We start from the raw sequence: 12,371 nt of genomic DNA on the forward strand, positions 1-12,371 counted from the left end.
AGTGCGGCTGTCCCCAGCTCAGGCTGCGGGCATGATGGCGGTGTGTGAGTCCTGCCTCCCCACGTTCTCCAAACTGAGGGAGAGCATCTCCGGGCTCCAGTCCGAACTCAAGGAGAGGGACAAATTCATACTTGAGTCATCTGCTGTCGCCTCGACCCAGGAGAAACACATCGCCCGTTTGAGGTCCGAGGGACAGGGTCTGCGGGTCGACCTACTGGACCTCTCCACTGTCGCTATGTCTCAGGCGAAACAAATCGCCCTCCTGAAGGCATCCGGCACTGGTGACCGGAGCACGACGGCCATGAATGACACCACCTTGCCATGGACCGGGTCCATCAACGCTGAAATTCCAGCTACAGCACCGGCGGGGTCCCGTCGGCACCACCAGGGAGCCATGCCCAAAGGAGCGGCTCATTCCACCTCCTTCCTCCGCCCCATGGAGTCGCAGGGTTTCATCGCCAGGGACGAAGCAGGAGCCCCAGTGAGCTCAACACCGCTCAAACCAAAGGAACCCTGGTCGGTGGTGGCCAGGGGCGCTAGGGCCCGTCCGTCTCCCCCTCCTCCGCCCCCGTATCTGCCACTGGATAACAGGTACGATATCCTAAGCCTGCAGGACTTCCCTCCCGTGGGCGCTTGTTCCAGCTCGCCTCCTGGTCCTGTCCGTCCAGCTGGCTCTCACCAGACGAGGAACCAGGGTCAGCCCGCTCGACCTGGCTCTCTGCTACCATCCTGGTCAGGAGCAACCACGACCCGGCGCCACCATCCCCAGGCTCCTCGCCGCCACCGCCGCACCTCAAGACGATCAGAGGCGGCCACTCAGGTGCAGCGCACCCCCGCGCTGCTGGTGGTCGGGACCTCAATGGTCAGGCACGTGGCGGTGCACGACGGCCGGACCTTCTGTCATCCCGGTGCCCGTGTTGCGGAGGTTACATCCTCGGCCCTGCAGCTGAGTGCACAGCACCCCTCGGCCTCCACGCTGGTTCTGGAAGCCGGCATCAACGATCTCAAATTTCAGCAGTCGGAGGTTCTGAAGCAGGACTTCATCTCCCTGGTGGACCGTCTGCTGGAGACGGGGAAGCGGCTAATTATCTCCGGCCCGCTTCCCCCACCTCGCTACGGTGACGTCGTCACCAGCCGCCTCCGCCAGCTGCACCTGTGGCTGAAGGGGTGCTGCTTGGGCAACAGTATCCCCTTCGTTGACAATTTTGCTGCCTTTTTAAACAGACCCCATCTTTTTAAACGGGACGGCCTTCACCCAAACCATGAGGGGTCCCGGCTTCTATCTTTGAACATTGACCTGACTGTCCGTTCCTGCGCAACACCCACCTCCTGACTATTGGTTAGAACACATGCACGCCAACACTCTGCCCCCCACTCACACTCACATATAGGCTCACCCCCCGCACGCCCCACCATACATGCCCCTCCACCACTACTCCCATGTCTGCCATCAACATCACAGATCACTCACTCCATTGACACTATCACTTCATACAGACAGAAATCCAGGACTGTTCCCAGACGTGACAGTGCTTTTATTATTCCTATAAAAAGACATGATGAGTGCACGTCCGGCGCGGACATAAAGATGGCCGTGCTGAACGTGCGCTCTCTTTTAAACAAATCTTTTATAATAAACGATTTAATTTTAGACAAAAACCTTGATGGTATTCTCCTTACTGAGACATGGCTTGGCACTGATGCACCTGCTGTTCTCACAGAGGCTTGCCCCCCAGATTTTAACTTTTTATTTTCTACAAGGGGGGGTAGGAAGGAGGTGGAACCGCCTCAATAACAAGGACCGAAATGTCTTCACGCGAGGTCTCTTTTAATACGTTTACATCATTTGAGCATCATGCATTTGTTTTTAGCAGCCCTCCGATTTTAAGCATAACAGTTTATAGACCACCCCATTACTCCACCTCTTTTATCAGTCAATTCTCAGAATTTTTATCAATCATTTATGCTAAATACAATAGGATTTTAATAACTGGTGATTTTAATCTACACCTCAACAACGCCTCGGACCCAGTGTCCAGAGAATTTTTAAACCTCCTTCACAGTCTGGATTTTAAACAACATGTCACACAGCCGACCCACAATAGAGGGCGCACCCTGGACCTGGTCATAACCTATGGCCTGTCCGTGGGTGGGTCCTCTGTTGTGGATCTGGCCGTGTCTGACCACTTTTGCGTGTTTTTTAACATCACCAGTTTTAACCAGCGGGGGGCCCCTGTGAGAGCGATGAGGAGACGCTACCTGACTCCTGAAGTGGCTGCTAATTTTATCCAGATTTTACAGAGCACTCCTGCAGAAATTTTACCAGCACCGTGTGATTTTATTGTTGACACTTTTAACAATAAATTAAAGTCAACGCTGGACTCTGTGGCTCCACTTGTCACAAAAACTGTACGGACAAAACGTGCACCACCGTGGAGAAATGAAGAAACTAGAATACTGAAAAGAACCTGCAGGAGTGCTGAGAGGAGGTGGAGGAAATCCAAACTGACCATCCATAAAGAAATATTTTATCAACACCTCAAAACCTACAATAACACAATCAAGCAGGCAAGAACTTCCCATTTCAAAAAACTAATCTCCAACAATAAAAACAACCCCAAATTTCTATTCCACACCATTGAGCTTTTAACCAACGGTAATTTTAACAGGTGTCCCACAACAACGACTGACACCCTCTGCGAGGCCTTTGCAGACCACTTCAGGAGTAAAATCGATAATATTAGATCCAGTCTTTTATCACAGCAAATTTTAATCAACAACACTCCTGGATCATTGCTTCCACCTGAGGAGACACTGGAGAGTTTTGTCCTGGTTGATGCGAGGACACTTGGTCGAGTTTTCTCCCAAGTTAGGCCCACAACCTGCCTTTTTTAGATCCAATCCCCCCACACCGTTTTTCAAAACATTTTATGGATTCTTTGAGGAACATCTCTTATATATGGTGAATTGCTCTCTTCAGACAGGTGTCTTCCCCACCTCCTTTAAAACGGCGGTGGTGAAGCCCCTTCTGAAGAAGAGCAATCTAGACCCCAGCGTTTTAAATAACTATCGGCCAGTATCCAACCTACCATTTTTAAGTAAAATTTTAGAAAAACTTGTTTTTAACCAAGTAAATGATTTTTTAAAACTCAAATGATATTTTAGAGAGGCATCAGTCTGGTTTTAGGATGAACCACAGTACAGAGACAGCCCTTTTAAAGATTTTAAATGACATCAGGTGCAACCTAGACAACAAAAAGCTCACGGTGTTGGTTCTACTGGATCTGACCGCCGCTTTTGATACAGTAGACCACCATATTTTATTGAATAGACTGAAGAACCTGGTTGGCCTCTCTGGTACTGTTCTTAACTGGTTCACCTCCTACCTTAGTGATCGAAGCTTCTTTGTAAGTATGGATACATGTTCCTCGAGAATCCATGAGACAAAGTGTGGGGTTCCCCAAGGGTCAATTTTAGGTCCAACCCTTTTTAATCTTTACATGCTTCCTCTTGGGGACGTCATCAGGAGCCACGGCATCAGCTTCCACAGCTATGCTGACGATACGCAACTGTACATCGCCGTGGCTCCTGATGACACAGGGCCAGTTGATGCCCTTTTTAACTGTATTTTAGATATCCAGTCATGGATGGCAGAAAACTTCCTACAGCTCAACCAGGACAAAACAGAAGCCTTAGTTATTGGTCCTGAAGGTCAGAGAGAGAAACTTTTTCCAAAATTGAAGGATTTTAAGCCATCTCAATCTGTAAAAAATCTGGGTGTGATCTTTGACTCTGAGCTTAGTTTTATTCCACACATCAAAAACATAACCAAGGTAGGTTTTTACCACCTGAAGAATATAGCCAGAGTCCGCCCGTTTCTCTCTCAGGCCAGCACGGAGGTGCTGATGCACGCTTTTATCTCCTGTCGTTTAGATTATTGTAATGCCCTGCTCTCTGGTCTTCCAAAAAAGAGCATCACAAACCTACAATTACTACAAAACTCAGCTGCACGAGTGCTGACGAGGACCAGAGGGCGGGAGCACATCACACCAGTTTTAGAATCGCTGCATTGGCTACCCGTGCGTTTCAGGATCGATTTTAAGGTTCTTCTATTAGTTTTTAAATGTCTTAATGGTCTTGGCCCGACTTATTTATCCGACCTGCTTTTATTCCATCATCCCTCGCGGACTCTGAGGTCCTCCGACACCGGCCTTTTAACCATTCCACATGTAAGCACTAAAACGCACGGGGAAGCGGCCTTCAGTTATTATGGTCCCCGACTGTGGAACAGCCTGCCGGAGAACCTCAGGGCCGCAGAGACTGTTGAGATTTTTAAAAAGAGGCTCAAGACACACCTTTTTAATCAAGCCTTTAATTGATTTTCTGATTATTTTAAATTTATGTCTTATCCTTATTTTACTTGACACTTTTACTGTTTTACTCCCTCAGTTCCTATTCCCAGTTTTTAGTCTTTACACCTTTTATCCCATTTACTGTTTTAGTCTGTTGTAGTCTTAGTACTGTTTTACTGCTCCAATTCTTAGTTCCTCAGCTTTTAGCTTTTATACCTTTTATCCCATTTACTGTTTTAGTCCTTCAGTTTTTAGCTCCAGTGTCTCCTCATGGTGTTTCCTCATGGGGGCCTGCCAGGCTGGGAGATGTTTCCGGTCTACCGCTGGGGGTGCTGTCCCATTGTCGACCCTGGACTGGGTGGTTAGGGGGCTCTGTGCTTTGGCGTGGAGCCTCCGGACTGTCCGGGTCGGGGTGGTCTTTGTGGCGGTACCACCTGTGGTCGCGGACCGTGACCTCCCTCGGCCTGGTAGGCCTCCAAAGGTGGCGTCTCCTTCGCCTCAGGTCTCGGTGCCCAGCCATGTCTCAGCTTGCCTCAGCTTGTTTATGTGTGTGGGTGTGTGTGTAAGTGTGTTGTATGCATGTGTGTGTGTCTGTCCTTTTCTTAATTCTGTTGTTCTCTTTGCTGTTTTTATCCTTTGTGAGGCACTTTGTGCTACCTAGCGTATGAAAAGTGCCATATAAATAAAGATTGATTTGATTTGATTTGATTCATTAAGTTCAAAGTACAGTGTGTGAAAGCTGAAATTTGGGGCTTTTTTGTAATATCCTGCACCATATTCTGCATGTGACAAAATACCAGTCTATGACTATGGCAGTGAGAGAGCTTTGGCCAGTCGCTTCCAGAACCAAGCCTGCGTGCAGGGTCGAGTGTAGTCACACAAGGTGAGGAAGCGTAGGATGCTGGGGAATGGCTTTGACATCGACTTGTACTTCACTGGAATGAGCCGCTTGTTTCGTGCCCCTGAAACAGCACCAAATGATCCTTTTCCTTTGTTTGTTTTTGTTTTTTTGTTTTTTAAATTCAAAGATATTGACAGGTAAATGTATCAAAGTATTACTTACCAGGAGACAGGCTGAGCGCAAACTTGGTCTGAAAGTCACAAGCCTCACTGTCAAGGTACTCGTCAGATATCACCACCACCATTCTTTTACACCTGCAGGTAAACGTTGCCAAAAGCAGATTTTAATAGGGGGAGTTGAGACTCATTTGGAACACAAACAAGTTTTGATTTTTAACTGTAACTGAAGCGTTCGTGACTTCTGCAACTCTTCACTTTCTATTTCCTGTTTACCCAAAAAAACACTCAAGGCAAAGTCATCTTAGTACTTCTAAGTATGTTGAAAAGGACCAGAGCTTAATATGATGGGCGTACATCACACCTTTTCTCGATTAGTTCACTCGTGATGGTCCACACACAGGAGCCCGGGAGGACATCTCTGTCGAACACGCACAGTTTCAGCTTAAAATCTGTCTGTTCCAGCTCTCGGATCATCTCTTGGACAAACCCAAAGTCACTCTGGCAGTAGCAGATGAACGCATGGAAAAGCTCAGGTGTGCCTAAAATGAAGAAATAGAATGAGCATATAATACAGGAAAGAGTTCGTATACACAGGAATGGACCATGACAAAACAGCCACCGCAGAGCACTGCAGGAAGCAGAACAGAGTGTTTGTGCATACATGAGATTCGAACCTCAGATGATTTGTCTGATTCGAAAAGCCAGAAGGTTTCCTGTGTGGGGGTTTGCAAAATAAATTTGGTGTCCCAATCTCAAACCAGAGTTGCTAAAGACATGGCTCGAGCACAGCTGCTTTATGTAATGTCTTGCACACTTCATATGTTAATCATTTGTTGTAATGATTAGCGTCATGGCAGTTGTACTATTGCTGCCAAAGCAACTTTCAACTCCTTTAGAGGAGAAACCCCTTTTTTTGAATACTGACCTTCGGGATCGTCATACAGGGTGAGACCAACCCTATCTAAGGTGCGATGGAAACAGCTGTCGACCTGATTGACCTGAAGAGGGGGCTCAGGATCCCTGTTCGATCTCTCACAATACCTCCTGACATCCTCATCTGGTGGAGAACCAAACCACAAGCAGGTCATTTAGCAGAAACCGTGCAAAGATCAAAGCAAGATCGCTCACACATGACCCCTTTGACAGTTTTTAAGACCGGTGAAGCCACTGGAATGCTTGATATAATTGCAACTGCTGTAAAATTTCAAGTAATTACATAAAATAATATCATCTCTCTTGGTGATAGACTGTGCACATCTTTGCCTATATTTAATGACCTGATTTTATGCAATGATTGTATCATGAAACATGATCACTTAATCCATGTTGTTTTTTGTAAAACCCACCCACAATCAACAGGGCTGTGCAACAGTGCTTTAACATGAGAACTGGAAGTTTATGCTCAGCAAAAGTGCTGTAAAAGACATTTTATACAGGCAAAGTAACACTACTGTCACAGGAAATTAGCACTTCGGGGGAAAATAATTAAAATAACCGAGCTCATTGATATGTGGTCTTGTCGATCTTAAGACTGAAACTGCGAACCGAAAGCATCAGATTTTTTAAGATTCAGGAACTGATACAATTGACACATTTCAAATCAAGATGGATAATAATTATAACTTTATACTTGTCGTATTATACAAACGCGCCTCCCCGTATATCATTATTGGCATTCATTTACATTGAACTAGCGTTTGTTGCGAATAAATACAACTATTAAGTGATTCTGACCGATCATGGGCTGGAGATCTTCCAGGACATCGTTCCTCTCCACCTCCGACAGAATGGACAGCAGCTTCCCCACCGTGGCGTCCGTGCTGCGGGCTTGCCAGTCTTCCAGCACCTTCACCGTGGGGTTCCCCGCACTCTCGTAGTTCTTGATCTCCAGGTAAGTGAAGCCCATGGCCTCGGCCAGAGCCATCCAGTCCGCCGCCACAGCGTTTCTGGGGTTCAGATAAAGTCCCAACTTTTTCCTGAAACCCATGTTCAGAGCGAGGAGAGGGACCCTGGACAAGTCCGTCTTTGAGTCACAGCACGCCACGTTGTCCCTCACGGTCCCCGTCTTTGGACACCTAACTCCGGTTAGAAAGAGACATTATACCGTTTTTCAACGCTGACGCCCATGGAAGGAAAACTGGACCTACCGAGACAACGCGGAAGTGACGTCACCCAAGGCAGCGCACACGTCACGCGCGGGTGGAGGCTTGATTTCCGCATCAGTGATACAAAACTGTGGCTCGTGGGCCATTAATGACCAGAAGATGCATTTTAGATGTTGCAGATGCTTCCTTTATTTAGCATTTAATATGAATATAAATTGTACAGGTTTGTTTTCTTCTATTTTATTCAACAATGTAACAGAACTCCATGTAACACCATCCAATTCCTTTTAAACCAGTGATAAAACTAAAGTAAATAAGGTCATATGCTAATATAGGAATATTCATTTTGAAATCACTATCTTAATGCTGCAAAAAATGTCATATAGCCACATATCTAATCAGGCATTATAAAACCAGATAAACAACCCAGTAACAAACATAGATGGCAGGAAGTGATCTCCAGCATTACGTGTAAAAACCACAGCTTTCTTCATTGTAAAACCACAGACAATATAGAGAAGGCATGCTGCTTAAGGCCGCTTTCTGCTGCTTTATTTCCCAGGATGAAGAACTGAGCATTTCCTCAAATCAACTTCCTTTGGTAAGCAAGACTGTCTGCAACACAAGTTTGTTTCAGTGTTTGCTGCTTGAGGCGGATCAAAGGTTTTTGCTTCTAGAAAAATAAAAATCTATCCCCCTGTCTCGATGCTGTTTGGGAGTGTGAGATGGACCTTTCCTTCCTCGTGGCGAAGGCCCTGCACCACTCTAAAACAAAAACACAGTATGTTTGATAATCACTCATCGACATGAACATAGATATGAAGCACTTCTCATTCTAACAGCTGCAACAGCCAAAAATAAAATCCAAAGGCAGTGGTCATGCTGTCAACTTCCTTTTTCTCAGGCACCCACCATTTTCTTGTTAAAGTGTCTGCTCCATTCAGGTGCTATGACGATGGGGGTGGGATAGGTCTCGCCAAGGGACACGTGAGCATGTGAAAGCATAGCAGAGCTGAGGGTCCAGGGTGTGTGTACATCAGCTCCCATGATTCTCTGCAGCTCAGGAACCCACAGCCGTACATATTCACCCTTGGGAAGAAACATATTGTTGATATTTCTGTTTGTGAGAACGATGGGGGGGGGGGGGGGGACTTCCAAAACTTACATTATTGTCATAATCCAGGCCTTGCTTGATCATGTTGAACTTCCTGTTTTCTCTGGGATCATTTCCTATTCCTGCGCTGTACAGCCAGTTGCCATAGTTACTACAGACATCATGATCCACCTTCAAGGGGAAAGGTTCAAATAATGAAGCTTAGACACATGTGAGAAACATGATGGATGAACTTGAAAACTCCTAAAAACGACTCCACAAATGTAATTTATCATCATTTAAAATTGGTAAACTCCTTACAAGTAGGTACTCAAACCACTCAGCTCCCATCCTCCAGTCCAGACCCAAATCTTTGGTGAGGAAACTTGCCACATTCTGTCGCCCCCTGTTGGACATGAAGCCTGTTGTTGCCAACTCTCTCATGTTAGCGTCAACAAAGGGTACTCCAGTTTTTCCCTCTATAAAATCCAACAGCATATTTTTAGGGACTATTCATAAATTTTAAATGCACCTCTCCTGTTAAATGTATAATATTTCACAAATAAGTGGAAAAATGGTTAACCTTTCCATGCGTTAAAAAGCTTCATGTCCTTTCTCCAGGAAACAGACTTGTCCTGAAGACCTGAGACACAGTCTATTTAAATTTACACTTGGATTTACACCGTCTCAACAATGGGGAAGAAATTTTACCGTTGACTTGAAACAGCTTGGTTCCATATTTGACAGCCACAAACCGGAAGTAATCCCTCCACAGCAGTTCAAAAATGACCCTGGTGATTGACAAAAGACAAATTGGAGTGGATGGTGATAACAGGACGCAAAGGTCAGCCTTTCTGATTCCACACTCACCAGTACGTGCTCTGATTGGCTGTTCGCTCGCTCTCATATTGCTTGATCTGATGATAAATGTACCTGGGAGAAATGCAACCCAGCGCCAACCTGCAGAATTACACCATCAGAGATCTCTGAATATTTACATTACATGATTTACATTAGAGGTTAAACCCTGTTAGCGGACAGCTGGAATTGCTCACCAGGGTGAAAATTTCGTAGAATAATCCACACCAATCAAGCCATTACGGGTCTCTTTGTAAACTGCGACTGCGTCCTGTGTGACAGTGAATACACATTAATCCTTCTCAACACGTGGTAGATGACCCCTCTTCATTTATATGCAAAGAAACGTGCTCACTGTGTCCCAGAAGTAATGTTTGAGCCTGGCAAGAGCCTGACTTTCACCACCGCTGCAGGGAAAAGCTGAGCGAGGATCAGCCACAGGCTCTAGAAGACCAAAAGATAAGCCAGAAGATAAAAACCAATGATGCCATTTTGTTCTTTAATATTAGAGATTTTATTAACTTGCTAGCTAGACAGCTTTTTAGCTGAATAAAGTGGAAGGGGAAGGTATTTTTCATTTGTTAAATGTCTGTTTAACACTCCCTGGTGGGCATTAAGGACGTATATGAGCATGGGAGCTTAATCACATGCATGGATATTGAATCTGTTCTCCTGCTGCACTAAAAGAGGAAGTCTGTGTTCAGCACTTTGTCTTATTGATTCTTAAGAGCAGCTGCATTGTGGAAGCATCACAGCACAAACGAGTTTCTGCATCCAGCAGCACTCTGATTTTATTTAAACAAAAGTCAGTTTGCTAATTTCATAAATTCAATTTACAGGCATTCGGTATGAAATAGTGCAGATTTGTAACAAAAGCAAAAACACAAAAACGATCGGGGTTATTCACCTTTCTGTTCCAGGTCCTCAGCTGTAAGGATAGTTCCTTCCTCCAGCCCCTGAGGAAGAGGCTTCAGATGCTCAGGTGGAGGAAACACGGGCCTTACCCTGCACTGGGACTCCACTGCCTTCCTGAACTGGGTGTACACATCAGGCAGCCTGACAACACCACAAGTCAATGTTCAGAATTCCAAGCGTTTAATCTATCGCATCGAGGGGGGAAAACACTTTTCCTCCCAGACGTCCTTTCTAACCTGGATATGTGATGAAATGGAAGATCATCTCTGTGGTACAGCGTGGACCCCCAGCAGGTGTGAACGTTGACCTTCATCTGGGCACAGACATCTTTCACTCTTTTCTCCACATCCAGTTCTTCTGAAGTTACCTGGAAGCACAAAGCCAAGAAATAAACTCACCATACAACGTGACAGGACCGTTACTCCCTCCAATAAGAGAAGAAGCCATTTAACTACCTCTTCATGGAAAGCCACAGTGCTGACAGAGCCCAGTTGCTTGATGAGGCTGGCAACTACCTCCTCCGGTTTACCCCGCCTCACTATGAGGTTACTGTCACACAGATGTAAAAACAGACACACGGGCCAAAGTTACACTATGCCAGGAAATCTGCATCCTGGATAGAGAACTACCAGGGAAAAACCATCAGAACACTGTGCGCAGCACTTTAAGTTATGTAAATAGAACCGCCTATAGGCTCAGGTGCATCCTGTTATATCTGAATCAGTTCAATCCTAAAAAGCTGAGAGGTCTGCACTGAAATCTTGCACATTTGGGTAAGTCAGCACATTTATGAAAGGCATAGAAATTGAGGAAATCCGTGGACCCACCTGCCCTTGTTGAGCAATGTGTTTCTGAGGTCCTTGATACTCTCCAGCAAGAAGCGCAGGCGGAACGGCCCCGTCTTTGGCAGATTGTAGTGGTATGTTCCCATATAATGTCGAGGATCAAAGCAGTACAGGGGAACTATGTGGTCTGCATTTCTCTGAGCCCAGTGGAAAAGCTGCAAGTATAAAGGTACTTTCTTGGAAATTGCTTCAAGTATATTTGTTGGATTTTTTTTTTTTAATAAACGCAAATGATTTGGCAGCATGAGCTGCTATTTTCAAATAGAAACATTTCTTTCAGCGCTTTTTACGTTTAAATATTGTTTCTAATCTGCTTTGAAATGTTAAATTACCATTTATTGTCCAACTAATTTTGGGCATCGTTACCAAATGTATGCACAATTTCAGGAAATACAAACAATAACAATTTCCATTTTTGCAAACAAATAGAATCATTGAATAATTACAAGGAACATTTTAGAACTAAGGTTTGTGGATGTCACAACGACAGAATTCAGACCTGATGTCTTATTTTAGTCTCCGGTCTTAAGCACTCTTCAATGCCTGGTTTGGTTTGATCTTTTGTTTTGAAAGGGTACCCGGAAATAACCGTCAAGAATTAAGTTAAAAGTAACGTAATTTGCAATCTACAAGAGGATACAGCAAAGAAAGACACGGGAATTCCATTTATGGATGAAGCCTCTGTGGTTTTTTTTACAATTTTAGTTTGATTTCGAGGGATTTTCATTTGGGGGAAAAAAGAGCACCCGGAAGTACTCTTGTTGTCCAACAAAAATAGCTTGATGCTAACCGCTAACATAAAATGTGCTTGAATTTATATCATATTAGACATCACAGCAAGTGTAACATTATATGTTCATAACAGTCAATATACCACTTATAGCTGCTTGTAAATTTAGTAGCTGAGCACAAATTATGCTAGTTTTATAAACACCGATCGCAAATTCATTCGCTTACCTCATTATCGAAAAGCCGCAAGTCGTTCCTGAGTAAACATATGACAGTACGAGGACCGGACATGTTTCTAAATTATTAAAGCAGGAGCAGCAAAAGTACCAGAATCAGACACGCCGAGTGTTCTTCAGCTGTGTAGCCCGAGTGTGAGCTGCTGACGCTGCTCACGTTTCCAGACACGCTGTTACAAAAGCTCAGGTTTTGTAAGGTTATTCAACAGCTGCCTGAA

The 12,371-nt window shown here is 45.0% G+C and overlaps 2 protein-coding genes across 2 annotated transcripts; both read right to left on the reverse strand.

Moving 5' to 3' along the window:
* Positions 1-4,327: 4,327 nt before the first annotated feature.
* myd88 (MYD88 innate immune signal transduction adaptor) lies at positions 4,328-7,527 on the reverse strand. The gene is made up of 5 exons (XM_057013764.1): positions 7,107-7,527; positions 6,298-6,429; positions 5,734-5,911; positions 5,416-5,507; positions 4,328-5,314 (listed from the first exon to the last, which is right to left on the reverse strand). Exons 1-5 carry the CDS (start codon positions 7,357-7,359, stop codon positions 5,160-5,162), a joined length of 810 nt encoding a protein of 269 aa, XP_056869744.1. The 5' UTR covers positions 7,360-7,527; the 3' UTR covers positions 4,328-5,159.
* A 114-nt stretch (positions 7,528-7,641) lies between these two features.
* cry-dash (cryptochrome DASH) lies at positions 7,642-12,370 on the reverse strand. Its single transcript, XM_057013763.1, has 14 exons — positions 12,146-12,370; positions 11,171-11,343; positions 10,799-10,892; positions 10,580-10,710; positions 10,336-10,484; positions 9,784-9,872; positions 9,626-9,699; positions 9,441-9,530; positions 9,282-9,361; positions 9,154-9,213; positions 8,892-9,049; positions 8,643-8,762; positions 8,390-8,566; positions 7,642-8,242 (listed from the first exon to the last, which is right to left on the reverse strand). Exons 1-14 carry the CDS (start codon positions 12,206-12,208, stop codon positions 8,135-8,137), a joined length of 1,566 nt encoding a protein of 521 aa, XP_056869743.1. The 5' UTR covers positions 12,209-12,370; the 3' UTR covers positions 7,642-8,134.
* Position 12,371: the final 1 nt, after the last annotated feature.

Source organism: Takifugu flavidus, chromosome 17, assembly GCF_003711565.1.
Source record: "Takifugu flavidus isolate HTHZ2018 chromosome 17, ASM371156v2, whole genome shotgun sequence".
Taxonomy (NCBI): Eukaryota; Metazoa; Chordata; class Actinopteri; order Tetraodontiformes; family Tetraodontidae; genus Takifugu; species Takifugu flavidus.

Bases quoted from the DNA above. Each gene is read 5' to 3' on its own strand.
- myd88 (XM_057013764.1), bottom strand. From the start codon at position 7,359: ATGGGTTTCAGGAAAAAGTTGGGACTTTATCTGAACCCCAGAAACGCT. The intron at 5,912-6,297 runs GTCAGTATTCAA...TCTTCATTTTAG, and splicing joins CCTGTATGACGATCCCGAAG to GCACACCTGAGCTTTTCCAT. The intron at 5,508-5,733 runs GTGTGATGTACG...GTTTACCTGCAG, and splicing joins AGTGAACTAATCGAGAAAAG to GTGTAAAAGAATGGTGGTGG.
- cry-dash (XM_057013763.1), bottom strand. From the start codon at position 12,208: ATGTCCGGTCCTCGTACTGTCATATGTTTACTCAGGAACGACTTGCGG. The intron at 11,344-12,145 runs GTAAGCGAATGA...TTATACTTGCAG, and splicing joins TGCGGCTTTTCGATAATGAG to CTTTTCCACTGGGCTCAGAG. The intron at 8,763-8,891 runs GTAAGGAGTTTA...TTCCCCTTGAAG, and splicing joins AGTGGTTTGAGTACCTACTT to GTGGATCATGATGTCTGTAG.